The following is a 14,271-nucleotide window of genomic DNA, read 5'->3' as shown; positions in this document are numbered from 1 at the left end:
CAAACCTATTGCCACTCCCATGGAAATAAATTTGAAGTTGAGTCTACATGATGCTGGCGATCCTGCTGATGTCACTCTTTACCAACTTGTTGTTGGCTGCCTCATTTATGTATGCAACACGAGGCCAGATATTCAATTTGCAATCTCACAGGTTAGCAAATTTATGCATAGCCGAGGGTCAAAGCATTGGCAGGCTGTCAAGAGGATTCCGCTACCTTAGTGGCACTTTGCATCTTGGCTTTATCCCAAGGGGGGATCATTGCCACTAGACTTACATGCTTTTTCGGACTCAGATTGGTCTGGTTGTTTTGACACGCGAGCGTCCACAAGTGGTTTTTGTTTCATGCTTGGCAATTTATGTATGTCATGGTTGAGCAAGAAGCAACCTATTGTGGCCACTTCGAGTTGTGAGGCTGAGTACAAGGCAGCTTCACAGCTACGGTTGAGTGTGTATGGCTCAGACGCCTTATGGCTGATTTGGGTGTTGGACACTGCCAACACTATTTACACTGACAGTCAGAGCACATTGGCAGTTGCGAGGAACAAAGCACATCGAGGTGCATTACCACTATGTCAGGGAGAGGCTCTCAGCAGGAGAGATCAGCTTGGCTTATGTGCCAACACAGGACAACTTTACAGATCTTTCGCAAAGGCATTGTCTCATGAGAAGCTCGAAGCTTTCCGCAAAGCTTTGGGCTTACTCCCCTTTGTGGATTGATCATGTCCTTAGGACATGGCACTCCCTTTACTCATGTGCCAGCTCTCATTCACCGCATCACTCCAAGGGGGATTTGTTACCATATACATGTGGTAGTGATGTGTGTGAACACAGTAGGACCGCTAGGGCATTTTTTCCCTCTTTAGGAGGTTTTTTCCCCCGTGCATTGTATATACACCCATCACTCTATGGCTATCTATCTTTCCATTGCACACTAAGTAACACGCTCTCAATTGTGTGCCCTGAGCTTCCTTCGTCTTCTCCAAGCTGTGTGCATTTCTCTGCAACCCTAATTCCAACACACGTCAGCAGTTCCACGTTTTGCACCGCAAAATCCGGAAATCCGTACGGCAATCCATACAACCTGCCACGTCAGCCTGTCGCTCGGCGCTTGTCTGGGGTCTACTGCCACGTCACCACTTTGTGACATTATGGCTCTTTTACACGTCTAAGGGTGTAATCAAACTTCGATAGTGTCCTGAAAAACTCGTCCTTTCATGTTTTTTGGTATTTCTTTGAGGCATTTAGCATTCAAAAGAAGTAAACACTTGATCATCGTCTTTGCACGCTCCTAGTGATTTATCCTGAAGTTCATTATAGCTCATCAAATTGTTGCATCACGCAAGGAGACAATCTTCCTTCTAAGACTAGACACTTTTAGCGCTCACTCTTATAAGCAAGCTAAAGCAAGTACCAAAAAAGTTTCAACCCTTTCCTTCTAAGTTTGACGTCAGCCCAAGCAATCAAAACACTCACTCTGTATATCAAAGAAACTTTTAGTTTCACCTTCTCACGTGACAGCATGCTTCATCCACTATATTTGAGAGTCAATAATTAAATGTGATTGGAAAATTGAAAACCAAAGCTGTAGGTGTAAACACAAAAATTGCTCATATGATTCTAAACGAAGAATGATCTTTGTCGATACTTTAAGGAGTATGTACATTGTCGAGGACCATTCCAAGCCAAAAAATAGTGATCAATAATTCAAATGATACCAATCAGGTGACTTTTGTTCAGACAAGTGAATACAGAGTGTCATAATGCACCTTTCCGGGGTGATTTCTTTGAAAGTTCTGGGGGTCCAGCTAAGAATCAAGTTCCTATGACACATGACAGATCCTTCATGAAACACATTGTTGATATGAAAACCCGTATCGTTGTATCTGCAAAAGAAACGGAAGTCAAAAGGAGCTTTATTAATTCTTCACATCGTATATTGAGCAAATTTATATCACGAACTGTTGTGCTACTCATCTAGCCAGATGGGGTGTACACAGCAAACATATTTTGCTCCATACATGATGGTGATCCCCAGGTACCTTACTCATCAGTTATACCAGGCTCTACGCACTTCAGTTGTGACAGCCTCTCCACATACCCAACCTATAGGAAACCTCTGGCCCAATACAGCTGGTGCGATGATGAGTGCAAAGATACAAGAGGTTGCTTCAAAGGGAGGTTGCCTCTTTATCCACCACACAAAGGCAGAAATAATTTAGTTTCAGATGCCTATTAGTGAAAAGAAACGAGCTTTTGAAGCCTAGCCGGACAGGGCATTCTACCAGATATTTTAGAGAAATATTTCAGTGACGCTTGGAGACTACTCCAAGAGCACAATACACAAGTATAGATCAATTCCCTTGATACATGGGGCCAGTATGCAGCTGATCTTTACACAATAAAAAGGCAGCCTCCTATACCAGATCTGCCAAACTTCAAAGTCTTGCTCTCACCTCATGACCCTCTACAGTCTTCACAAAGACGCTTGGAGACTTGGAGACTACTCCAAGAAAAGATCTTAGTGAGGCTTGGAGAGTCGAGACTACTCCGAGAAGAGATCTTAGCGAGGCTTGGAGAGTCAAGACTACTCCAAGAGCACAATACCCAAGTACAGATCAATTCTCTTGATGCATGGGGCCAGTACGCAGCTGATCTTTACACAGTAAAAGGGCAGCCTCCTATACCAGATCCACCAAAGTCTTGCTCTCACCCTCTACAATCTTCACGAAGAGTATCGTACATCATGCTATGGATCGACTAAGTATAGGTAAGGCACAAGACCATGATGGATTAGTTGTTGAATATCTTATACATGCTAGAGTTATGCTTTTGGCACATATGCAGGCAGCGGTGAGCAGATGGCTTTTACTTCGTGAGAGATGTGCAAAGACTATAGAGAGGAGAGAATGATACAATGAATGAGGGTTCTGGGAGTGGTATAGAGAGAGAGATACTGACACTAGATGGGGTCCCAAACCCCCAATATTTGCTTTAGATTGCACAAGTGCTGATACAATGGTCCTAGATGTCGAGATGCTGATGGAATCTTGCTAATGATGCTTGGATTTGCGAGGCTAAGGACTGAAAACTGAATACGCTAGAGATGTTGAGTGGGATCTACAAGCTCGACGAGGCTATGGGCTGATTTGCTATGGCCGATGTCACAACTCTCTGACGTGGCTGCCCAGTACTCACACACACCCTCTTGCACAGGACTTTTCCCCCCGCTGGATTGCTGACGTGGCTGCCCACGGCACACTCTGGTTAGGGCTGCTGGCTGAAATGCCCACTGCAGCAGTGACACGTGGCAGTGCACCGTACAGACAGGCCCGCAGATGGCGAAAGGCAGCGTACGGACAGGGCTGTATGTGGCAGAGTTGTACGGCATCGTTTTTTTTACGCTAGCGCTGGCTGCTTTTTGGCTACGTAAACTTACACTGGCAGTTTTTGGGATTGCTTTATTTTATTGAAAGCTTAAGAAAGAGAAAGAACTCCTTTGCTTTATTTTGGGGGCTCAAGAGCGCTTGTGAGAGAGAGCTTTTAAGAAATTTACAGCTTTTGATTTTTAAAGCTTTTGGGGCTCTGCTTTTTGGGCATCCCTTGTATTCTTTAAATAAGCAGGCAGGGCCTCACAACTCAGGGCATCTGGATGCAGAGTTCGAGTGTGAGTGCCTACCCGCACTCTTGTACTTTGAACACGGATTAATATAAAAAGAAATACCAAAAGGGGCGCCAGTCTTTGGGGCCAATATCTCTAGGCACGGAACTCCGCCGGGGCAGTGTCAAATCAATTGTGAACTGTGAACTGTTTGAAGTGATTATTTGTGGTGTCATAGTGGATTCTTGACTTGGAGTGTCCAAGTCTGTTACAGTGGTATTAGAGCACGGCCGATTTCTCTTCTACGAGAAATCCGATCCCTAAATCTTTTTTCCGCGGCACCTATGGCTTCAAGCAAAGATCAGTCGACTCCCTCTGCATCCGAAGATGCGGGAAGGGATCACAACGAAGATTCAAGCGAGGAGTATGGCCCGCCTCGGCCTACTCAGGCGGAGCGTCAAGAGATGGAGCGTCGACAATTGATCGGCGATGCAACAAACATGATGCTTAATTTTGCCAAGGACCCAAAATTGGCAAAATATATGAGCAAGACTTCTTTTAAGGAGGTGCACATACAGTGGCAGAAGACCACAAAACCACCCTGAAAACCCGCTCTCAAGAAACCTCCTACTCCTAAGAAGTATACAGAGAAAGAATTAGAAGAGGTGGTTGATGCACGAATTGCTCAGCTTTTTGACGCGCTGAACAAAGTTAAAAAGCACGACAAAAAGCAAAAGAAAGGCACTGACTTCTCGGGTTATTTGGGTCGTCGGTCTACTTTTGAAAAGGCAAGAAATCAGAAGAAGCGTGTTCGATTTGAAGGAGTACCCAGTTCTTCTTCTTCTTCTTCTTCTTCTTCTTCTGACAGTTCTTCTAGCTCATCTAATTCGAGCGAAGAAGACAGAAAAGGCAAAAAGCGCAGCGAGAAGCAACGCTTCGGAAAGGGCAAGAAAAAGGCAAAGAAGTCTAAATCTCGCCTCGTGATTGACAGTTCTACAGAGGACTCATCTACAGACAACTTGGACTCTGATGACAGTAACTTTTACGCAAAGAAGAATAATTTTTACAAAGCCAACCAGTATGACTTTCTAGAAGAAAAAAGCAAGAAAGTACGAGAGTTTAAGGAAGGTGGACAGTCAATTAAATTTGACACGTTTTCTGGTTATAGAGATGCTTTGAAGGCTTTATCTTTTGTACAGCAGTTTGGCATTGCTTACGCGGGAGGGCGTTACTCAGAGCCCTCTTAAGATTCGGAGAGCTGCCTCTTACTTTAAGGGGAATGCTTGAACTTAATGGTCCACGCTTCTAAATGGCTAAAATTCAAAAGGCTTTTTATTTCTTCATGGCTGACTTGAGAGTATGAAGGCGATATACAAACTGCTTGGAACCATCTTCGAATGACCAAGAAGCATACAGTGGATGCTTATTGCGAGAGATTCTGGAGCTCTTTTCTACCCGCCTCTTCATTTAAGAAGATCTCGTTCAAGGAACAGATTGAGCGATTTACCTTGGGTCTACCTACAGAGATCCGAGACCATTGCTTGAAACAAAAGTCAGCTTCCATTCAAGAGTTGATGAGTCATGCGAAACGGGGTTTTGCCATTCACTCTGGCAGTCTGACCTACCCCACCGATAAGATCATGACGCAAAGAGCCGAACAGACTTCGACAAATGAAAGTAGAAAGAGGAAGAGCAATTCAGAAAAGAAGGATGCACGACCCAAGCTCACTCCTCAGGAGAGAGCTCGCTACATCAGGGAAGGGAAGTGCTTTGGATGCGGGGAAACTGGACATATCTCCGCGAAGTGCCCTAAAAAGGCACAGAAAGAATAGAACGACAAGGACGACGAGAGGCCTGAGAGTTCGAGAGCAGCTGAGGAATGTGGAAGAAAAGGCAAGATGAAAATAGGAATGGTTCCAGATTGCGTGGGTACCTATGCCAGCACGTTGGACGAGAGTACAGAACTTTGTCGATCTTGGGGCAAAGTGAAAGACCTAGATGCCCTGATCTTCTTTGATGGAAGAGCCAAGGCCGACTTCATTTCATCGGAATTGGCGGCGCGGCTTGAGATCATTCCCCATCGGATGGGACCACTTGCGCAGGCAGTTCTAGCGGCACCCGACAGGGACGTAGCCATTACACCTGTCATTGGCAAACTTCGGTTGCATTGTCAGGGGAATTTGGGGCATGAAGACTTTTACATAATGCCTTTGGAAGGTTGTGATGTCCTCTTGGGAATTCCCTGGTACCACAAGAACAATGCCGTGGTCAACTATCGGGCGAGGAAAGTGACATTGACCACAGAGAAGGGCAGAACCATTGTACTTGACATTAAACTTAAGGGCGAGTCTGTCCCTGTTGTATCGACTTCGGCCATTTCAAAGTTAATGAAATCCAGTCTGTCTGTTTACTTGATCTTTTTGAAAGAGTTGAGTGATGAGGATAGGACAAATATGTCTGAACTTGATAAAGAACGCCAAGATTTTCTCCACTCTCATGCCGATTGCTTCTCAGAGGGCCTGCCAGGCGAGTTACCACCTGCTCGTCCTGAAGATCATAGCATTCATCTGATTCCTGGAAGCACACCACCGAACCGGCCACCTTATCATGTGAGCCGAGCACAGAACGAAGAGATTATGAACCAAGTGAAAGACCTCTTGGAAAAGGGTCTTGTCCGGCCTAGTTTTTCACCGTATTCCTCTCCAATGTTGTTGGTTTTGAAGAAAGACGGATCTTGGAGAATGTGCATCGATTATAGAGCTCTCAACAAAATCATCATCAAGAACCGATTTCCGATTCCTAGGATCAATGATATACTATACAGATTACAGGGATACTCGTGTTTTAGCAAGATTGATTTGAACAGTGGATATCATCAGATCACAATCGCGCCGAAAGACGTCTACAAGAAAGCCTTTCGGACGACTTTTGGGTTATTTGAGTTTTTGGTGATGCCTTTTGGCCTAACCAATGCTCCTACGACATTTAATTGGATGATGGAAAGGAATTTTCGAGTACAGGCTATTTGTTGGCACTCTCTTTGACGATATCATTGTTTTCTCCAAGAATGAGGCAGAACATAGAGATCATCTGCTTCAGGTCTTTCAAGCATTACGAGATCACAAGTTAGTGATTAATGCGAAGAAAAGTGAACTTTTCCTACTACAGATACACTCGGAAAAGCAGATGCGGTGGGCAAACATCTTGTCACAGTTTCATTTCCAGATTGTCCATGTTCAGGGACAGAAGAATTTGGTGGCAAATGCTTTGTCTCGGAAGACGTTGGTTCTGGCTATTTCCGCGATACATCATAGGAGCTTCGAGGATATGGTCGATCAGTATGCCACGGATGCAGATTTTGCAGACGTTTTCACACGGATACGGGATGGGGAAATAGTAGCAGGATATTCCATTCGATATGGCTACTTGATGAGGAAAACCATGTTGTGCGTTACACAGCCGTTGAGAGAAAAGGTTATATGACTGAATGCCACTGTCCACCATTTACGGGTCACCACCGCATTGCTACCACAATGAAAGGGGTAGAGAGATACTTCTTTTGGCCGAGACTCAAGAAGGATGTGGACGAGTTTGTGCACAGGTGCTTGGTATGCCAGAAGGTCAAGTTTGACAGGCATAAAGCACAGGGATTGTTACAGCCTTTGCCCATACCCACCCGCCCCTGGGAAAGTATTGCAATGGATTTCATTTTTGATCTCCCGAGAACACAGAGTGGTCACGATGGTATCTGGACTATTATTGACAGATTTAGCAAGCATGCTCATTTCATTCCAGTGAAGAAAACAGTCAAGCCGGATCACTTAGCGAGACTGTTTGTGGCCCAGATTTCAGATTACATGGCATGCCCGAGACGATTGTCTCCGTCAGGGACCCCAAATTTACGAGTTTGTTTTGGAAGGCAATTTGGGAGAACATTGGCATGCGGTTGCAGTTCTCGTCATCGTTCCACCCGCAGACTGACGGGCAATCTAAGATTGCCAATTCAGTGGTTTTAGATTTATTGAAGTCTTATATCTCGGATCAGAAGACTCAATGGGAAAAGTATCTATCTTTGGTGGAATTTGCCTACAACAACACGATACACTCTTCGACGGGGAAGGCGCCACTTAAGATTGTTGAAGGTGCTACGAAGGTTCCACCCTTCCTAAGCACAAAAGACAAGATTTTTGAAGCTGATGAGTATACGTGCGACTTAGACACGGCTTTTACCAAGGTCCACGAGGGTTTACAGAAATCTCAGGAAAGATAGAAAAAGGCAGTGGATCGCCATCGTCGCGATTTGAAATTGAAGGAGGATGATTGGGTGCTCTTACGTTTTGAGAAGGCATGCCTGAGAAAGAAAAAGGGAAAGGAGAGGCTTTTTCCAAAGCTTAGTATGCCATACTACGGACCTTTCCAGATCTCTGAAAAGATCAATGATATCTCCTTTCGACTGAAACTGCCAGACACTTGGAGGATTCACAATGCATTTCATGTGAGACTCTTGAAACCTTTTAAAGGTGATGTGCCCGAAGATGGGGAGCCTGATGAGCAACCCAAAGTGGAAGAAAACAAGGAGATCCTTGTTCCTGAACAGATTTTGGCACATAAGGACACAAAGAATAAGGGTAAAGTAAGAAGGCGGTTCTTGGTTAAATTCAAGAACTATCCTGCATTGGCTGCGAAGTGGATGGAGGAGGAGGACCTAGCAGACACTCCTCAGATTGTGAACCTTTATTTTGAAGCTTTTGGTTTCGCATAGTCTACTTCAAATGGAACCCCGAATTCAACTTGGCCGGAGATCAAGTGCAGTGGGTTGCACAAGAGGGGAGTTACTCCGCTCCTTTGTCAACAAATGCCTCAAATTTTTAGAATACTAGAGTCACTGATGTCTCTTTGAGCTTCAAGGATACTGAGAGCTGACAGTATTCTGCTATATGACTTTATGAAATGAAATTCAAGCCCTCCTCCAAAGGCCCTTCTCTCGGTGGCGAGAGAAGTCTATGCTATTGATTGCACAAATCTGGTACAAATGCTGATGCAAATTCAAGTGATGCTACATTGAAGTCGACGATGCTAAGGCTGAAAACTGAATGCTGTGAGTCGGTTCCTGCTGCACCAAGTTGAGGCTGTCCCGTGTACTTGATGCCTTGCTGAAAACGCTGCTTTAGGGCTGAGAAAAACACTGATGTAGATTGCCTAATCTGCTGCAAATCTTGGCTGAAAAACGCTGGTTTAATGCTGTCCAAAACGCTGTCTTGCTGTCCTTGAAAACGCTGATGTGCTGGCTACAAAAACGCTACCATGCAGGGGCTAGAAACGCTGTGGTTCAATGCTGAAAAACGATGTTGTTGATGGCTGAAAAACGCTGGGTTCCCATGCTGAAAACGGTAAGGTTTCTGGGCTGAAAACGCCAGGGGTTCCTTGGGGTAATCTTGCTTGAGAAGGTGCTCCAGAGGGCCTGCTGCACTGGGTGCCTGTTGCTCTCCTTCCTCCTGCCAGAAATGCTAGCGCTAGGGTTTCCTTATACATTAACTCACTGAATTTGCCCTACCCAGTTTCCCAACAAAAGTCACTTAATAAATAAGTGAAAAATGTCAAAAATAGGGATAATAGGTTCTATGCACTGGAAAATGCTCCTGATGGATCTGATGGTAATGCTGATGATCATGCTGTGTGCAACCAGAGGATATGCATCTTCAGTGTCTGGACATGCACGGTCTGCGAACAGACTCACAAAAGTGCCAGATCACTTCCTAAGCTAGCCTAACTGACTGAACTGAACCCATGTCGTGAAGTAGCTTGTCCACGTGCACATAAGGTTAGATGTGTCACGTGACATACAGCAAGATCCTGATTCTCATCAGCATCTCAACATCTAGATCCATTGTATCAGTATTTGTGCAATCTAAAGCAAATACAGCGATAGAGAAGGTGGCCCTTGGAGGGGGGTTGGGACCCCATCCGGTGTTAGTCTTCTTTCTCTCTCTTTCACTCACCAAACCTTCACTCACAATATCATTCTTTCTTCTCTCTCTAGTCTTTGGACATATCTCATGAAGTAAAAGGAACTCTCATTCTGTAAAAGGAATCTCAAGTACACACTCAACACTCATCTAGAATTATCACCATAAACCACTTCCGCTACACATTACACCACCATTAGTCAAAACACATTGAAGATGTCTGTGGCGATGTCCACTAAAGGACAATACTCCACAAGCGTAGCCGCAGTCTAGGAAATCCCAGCTACTGAGGGATCTTCATAGTGAGATGTCGTCACAGTCAATGCAAAAAATTGGTGTGCTCCGCCTTTGTAGAGGAGAGGTATTGCTCCAATAGATAGACCTCTAGCTTAGCACGAAAACCACTCTTGAGATGAACCCACCAGTTGTAAAATAAGTGTCAATAGGCTTGTAAAAGTCACACCCAGTATAATGCCAACAAAAAAATACATGGTGTTTGTAATCACACGCTAGAGAAAAGAGGAAGGAGCCGCAACCCAGTGTAGCCAAACGGCTGAATCCATCAAAAGTCCAAAAGCTAGACTAAGCAGTCTGCATTGAAAATGTCCTCCATAACAAGGAAAGCCAGACTCAACGGTCTACGTTGTAGAAGCTTATTAGAGTTCCATCCAGAGCTACTTCATATCTCTTGGCATTCTTCTACGGCCGTAGGCTAGTGATTTTCTCAGGCTGGCGACCGGCTACACAGCATCGACGGAGACTACAGTAGAGGATTCGAGCCATACTCTCCCGACATCCAAAGTGCAGATGAGGATGGATTCTAGTAGTAGTAGTATTTTTTTTGTACCCAGACATGGTATCAGATTCACTATTTTGTATCAAATTGGTCTCATAGGTCATTTTGGCCTTTTGAAGACGTTAATATAACATTTCATCATCTCTCTCTCTCTCTCTCTCTCTCTCTCTCTCTCTCTCTCTCTCTCTCTCTCTCTCTCTCTCTCTCTCTCTCTCTCTCTCTCTTTTGGCAAGAAAAAGGGTTGTATTCTGTGTACATAAAAGACATCTAGAGATGCTCAATGGCCTATTACCCAAAGGAAGCACAAGAGCGAGGTAACAATGTGTAGGCCGTGTAAATATCAAGGTGGTCTGAACGATGAGTGTAAAATGAACCACTAGGGGGAGAGGGGGTGTGCATAATGCCATGTGATGTGGGCAAGATCCCGACTGAAAAGAATTGACGAGCTCGCCCATGTGTGAAGAAAGATGCATCGACGCTGCTTCGCTGCCTTGAATGAGCTGGCTGAAGAATCCCACTGACTACAAAAGTACGCAACAGCTCAGTCCAAATGTGTCAAGTGCAACGCAAGGGTTTAAGGATTATAGCTTAGATCTAGTACTTCGCACAAACATAAGGTTACTTTAATTGAGAGAGCTGAGAACAATGAGAAAAGGCGCACACACACACACACACAGACGACACCGCACGTCGGGTCCCAACAACCCTCAACGGCCCGCTTAGTCTGTTGCCAAAGCAAGTACTTGCTTTGATTACTTGCACAAATGCTGATACAACGGCTAAATGTTGAATGTTGATGCTGAGTACTTAATGTTGATACTTCATGCAAAAACGCTAGGTTGGAGCTGATGCTGACGCTAAGGATCTGCAAATGATAGGGCTGATACGATGCTATAGGCTGAAAACGCTGATGCTATATGCTGAAAAACATGAGGCTGAATACTAAGTACCGAAGATTCTTCGCAAAAACATCCTTTCAGGCTTGATGGTACTACATGCTGGATGTTGAAACATTGGACTATGGGCTGAATTGATGCTAATCTGTTGATGATGTTGGGGTGTTGGCGATGGAAACGCTAGGTGTTGAGGTGTTGTGGGTGTTGATGCCCTTGCGGGTACTCGGTTTTGATCTGATGCTGGAATGGTGAGCCAAGGGCTCTCTTATATAGGATCTTAGCCATTTGCCCTACCTACTTTTTATAAATGTCATGTCAAAGTCACTTATTAATAAATGAATTAAATGCCTGTTCATATGCATATATGCTTAAGTGGTTGTATTGTGCAAGTGAGGGTAATGCAACGATGACCTGCATGATCATGCATGTTCCTATAGAGGCTCACAAAATGCCAAGCTAGATCCTAAGCTGACTAAGATTGATGCTCACATGTAGCAATACTTTGTCCACGTGGCTCAAGCGCAACGCACACGTGCCATCTGTCAAAGGTGGCAACGAAAGATGCTATGAAGACAACAATTGGCTAGTGATCCGGTGGACACCTCCACTCCGATCTAGAACACCTCCAATGCCAAACACATGAACAAGGCACCTATGGAGAAGAGAGATCATTGAGGTAGAAATAGACAAGACATCTCAGAATGTGAGAGAGAGAGAGAGAGAGAGAGAGAGAGAGAGAGAGATCTAGGAAAGGCTCTCCATGCTGATAACAATCTGCTCATACAAGTGACCAAGGGTGGTCCGGCATAGAACTCATAGGCCAACTGGATAGACCCGAGGTACACACAACTGAGACTGCTATTGACACTGCCAACTGCTACTGCACACGAGACCACTAACACAGTCTCCTCATGGGCACCCAACCCTAAAGTGCTCCTCCTCCTGACACCAACCCAGATCTAGAGAGAGAGATCGGCAAAACTCAAGGCTAGCCATTGCATGGCTGCCCTCTAGGTGGCTGACTATCTCTATTCTCTTAAGCTCGCACCATCGTGGAGATGCTCTGCCTAAGCTTGAGGTGGAACACACGAGGATGTCATGCGGCGGAAACGTAAGGCTGGTTTGTTGCCCATCATCACCATCAATGCGTTGTTCTCATGCTGGTGAATCCCAAATGGCAAAAACGATGGACTGCCATGTTGAAAAATGCCAACCTAGCTGCCCTTTCTCTGTCCATGGCGACACCCTAGGGCTGCCCCAGAAGGGCCCCCTGCACCCTAAAGGCTTGTGCACAATTGCTTCCCCTAGGTACCTTGCCCCCTCCTATATACCACCAGGCAAGCTGGTCGGCCAAGTATCAGCCAGCCCTCACGACCCTGTATGACAAGGGTTCAATTAGCTTAGGAGGTGTTCTGGCACAGTTGTGGGTCTGTTCGCAGACCGTGCATGTCCAGACACTTAGAGTAGTTGCATTCCCTTTGGTTGCACACAACATGATCATCAGATTACTGTCAGTACCCATCAGGAGCATTTTACAGTGCATAGAACCCACTTTCCCTATTTTAGCCATTTTTCACTTATTATTATTAAGTGACTTTGTTGGGAAACTGGGTAGGGCAATTTGGCTAAGGAAATATATAAGAAAGCTAGCGCTAGCACTTTCTGGCAGAAGAGGCAGCAGAGACTCAGTGTCTGGCAGTGCACCTTCTCAACAAGACCCCCGACGGAACAACTTAGCGTTTTTTCAGCCATCAAGAAGCCTAGAGTTTTGCAGATTGCAGATGTAAGGTGCAACGGAATGAATGTTGTATTTTCTCAAGATTAGTGATCTTTATTGCTCAAGGTTCCTTTTAGTTCTTAGGGAAAGAGAGAGCTTTCTGTCTTATGGAGAGTGCTATGATCACGAACAAAGTGAGTGGATATTGTGCGTGCAAGTGAATGAGACTGAGAGAAGGAGAGAGAAGAGATACGACACCGAGAGGTTATAAAACCCTCCTCCAAAGGCCCCACTCTCGTCGGCGAGAGTGGTCTACTTTGATTGCACAAAGGTGTACAATGCGTATGCAATGGACTGATGCACTGGGACTATGCCGATGACGATGACGATGGTGACGACGACGACTTGATGGCTGAAATCTGTGATCTTCTAATCGCTGATTTTCGGGGCTGTTTCGGTGGCTGAAAATGACTGTTTTGACTGCGTTTTTATGGCTGAAAATGGGGAGACATCTGCAACCAACTTGGGGGCTGATCTGCTACGGTGTCTGAGGTTGAAAACTATGTGTATCTGATGCGGTATGGCTAAGAATCAAAATCGTTGAGGTTCCTTGCTGCTGGCCAAAAACGCCAGGCAGTTCTGCATCTGAAATCCAAAAACGCTGGTATGCTTGATTTGCAGATCTGCTAGCGTTAGTAGATTGCTGAAAACGTTGGGAAATTTAGCAAGGCTGGCATTAGCAAAACGCTAAGTCGCGGGAAAACACCTGGGTGATGGCTCTGCTGCTAGAGAAGGAAAGCGCTAGGGAGATCTGGGGTATGGCAAGGTTGGGAGTCCAAAAACGCCAAGGTTCTGAGGTGCTGCTGAGAAGTTGCCTGTTGAGCGGGAAGCTCCTGCTGCCTCTTCTGCCAAAAAGTGCTAACTTGGGTTTGCTTATATATTAACTTAGCAAAATTGCCTTACCTACTTTTGTTGGAAAGTCACTTAAAAATAATAAGTGAAAATACCAATAAATAGGAAAATAGGCTAAATGCACTGGAAAATCCCCCTAACTGATGCTAATGGATTCTGATGGGAATTCCGATGATCATGCTGTGTGCAACCGGAGGATATGCATCTATGCTAAGTGACTGGGCATGCACGGTCTACGAATAGACTCACAAAAGTGCCAGATCATTGCTAATCTAGACTTGATTGAACTGACTGAACCCTGTTGTGGTGTAGCTTGTCCACGAACACATAGGGTTGGGATGTGTCACGTGACAGCAGATTAGCTTGCCGTTAGCAGATTGCAACA

General features: G+C 45.1%; 1 protein-coding gene across 1 annotated transcript in view; it reads right to left on the bottom strand.

Annotated features, from left to right (window-relative positions):
- The window catches only part of LOC147450264 (uncharacterized), a 112,397-nt gene that overhangs the window by 84,709 nt on the left and 13,417 nt on the right, over positions 1–14,271 (bottom strand). Inside the window, exon 3 of the mRNA XM_086519541.1 lies at positions 1,768–1,884. Coding sequence (XP_086375667.1) covers positions 1,768–1,884 — 117 coding nt within the window. The remainder of the gene's footprint in view (positions 1–1,767; positions 1,885–14,271) is intronic.

Source organism: Adiantum capillus-veneris, chromosome 9 (assembly GCF_014529385.1).
Source record: "Adiantum capillus-veneris isolate H3 chromosome 9, ASM1452938v2, whole genome shotgun sequence".
Lineage (NCBI taxonomy): Eukaryota > Viridiplantae > Streptophyta > Polypodiopsida > Polypodiales > Pteridaceae > Adiantum > Adiantum capillus-veneris.
The sequence above is the reverse complement of the archived record's forward strand: the minus strand, read 5'-3'. Positions and strand labels throughout refer to the sequence as shown.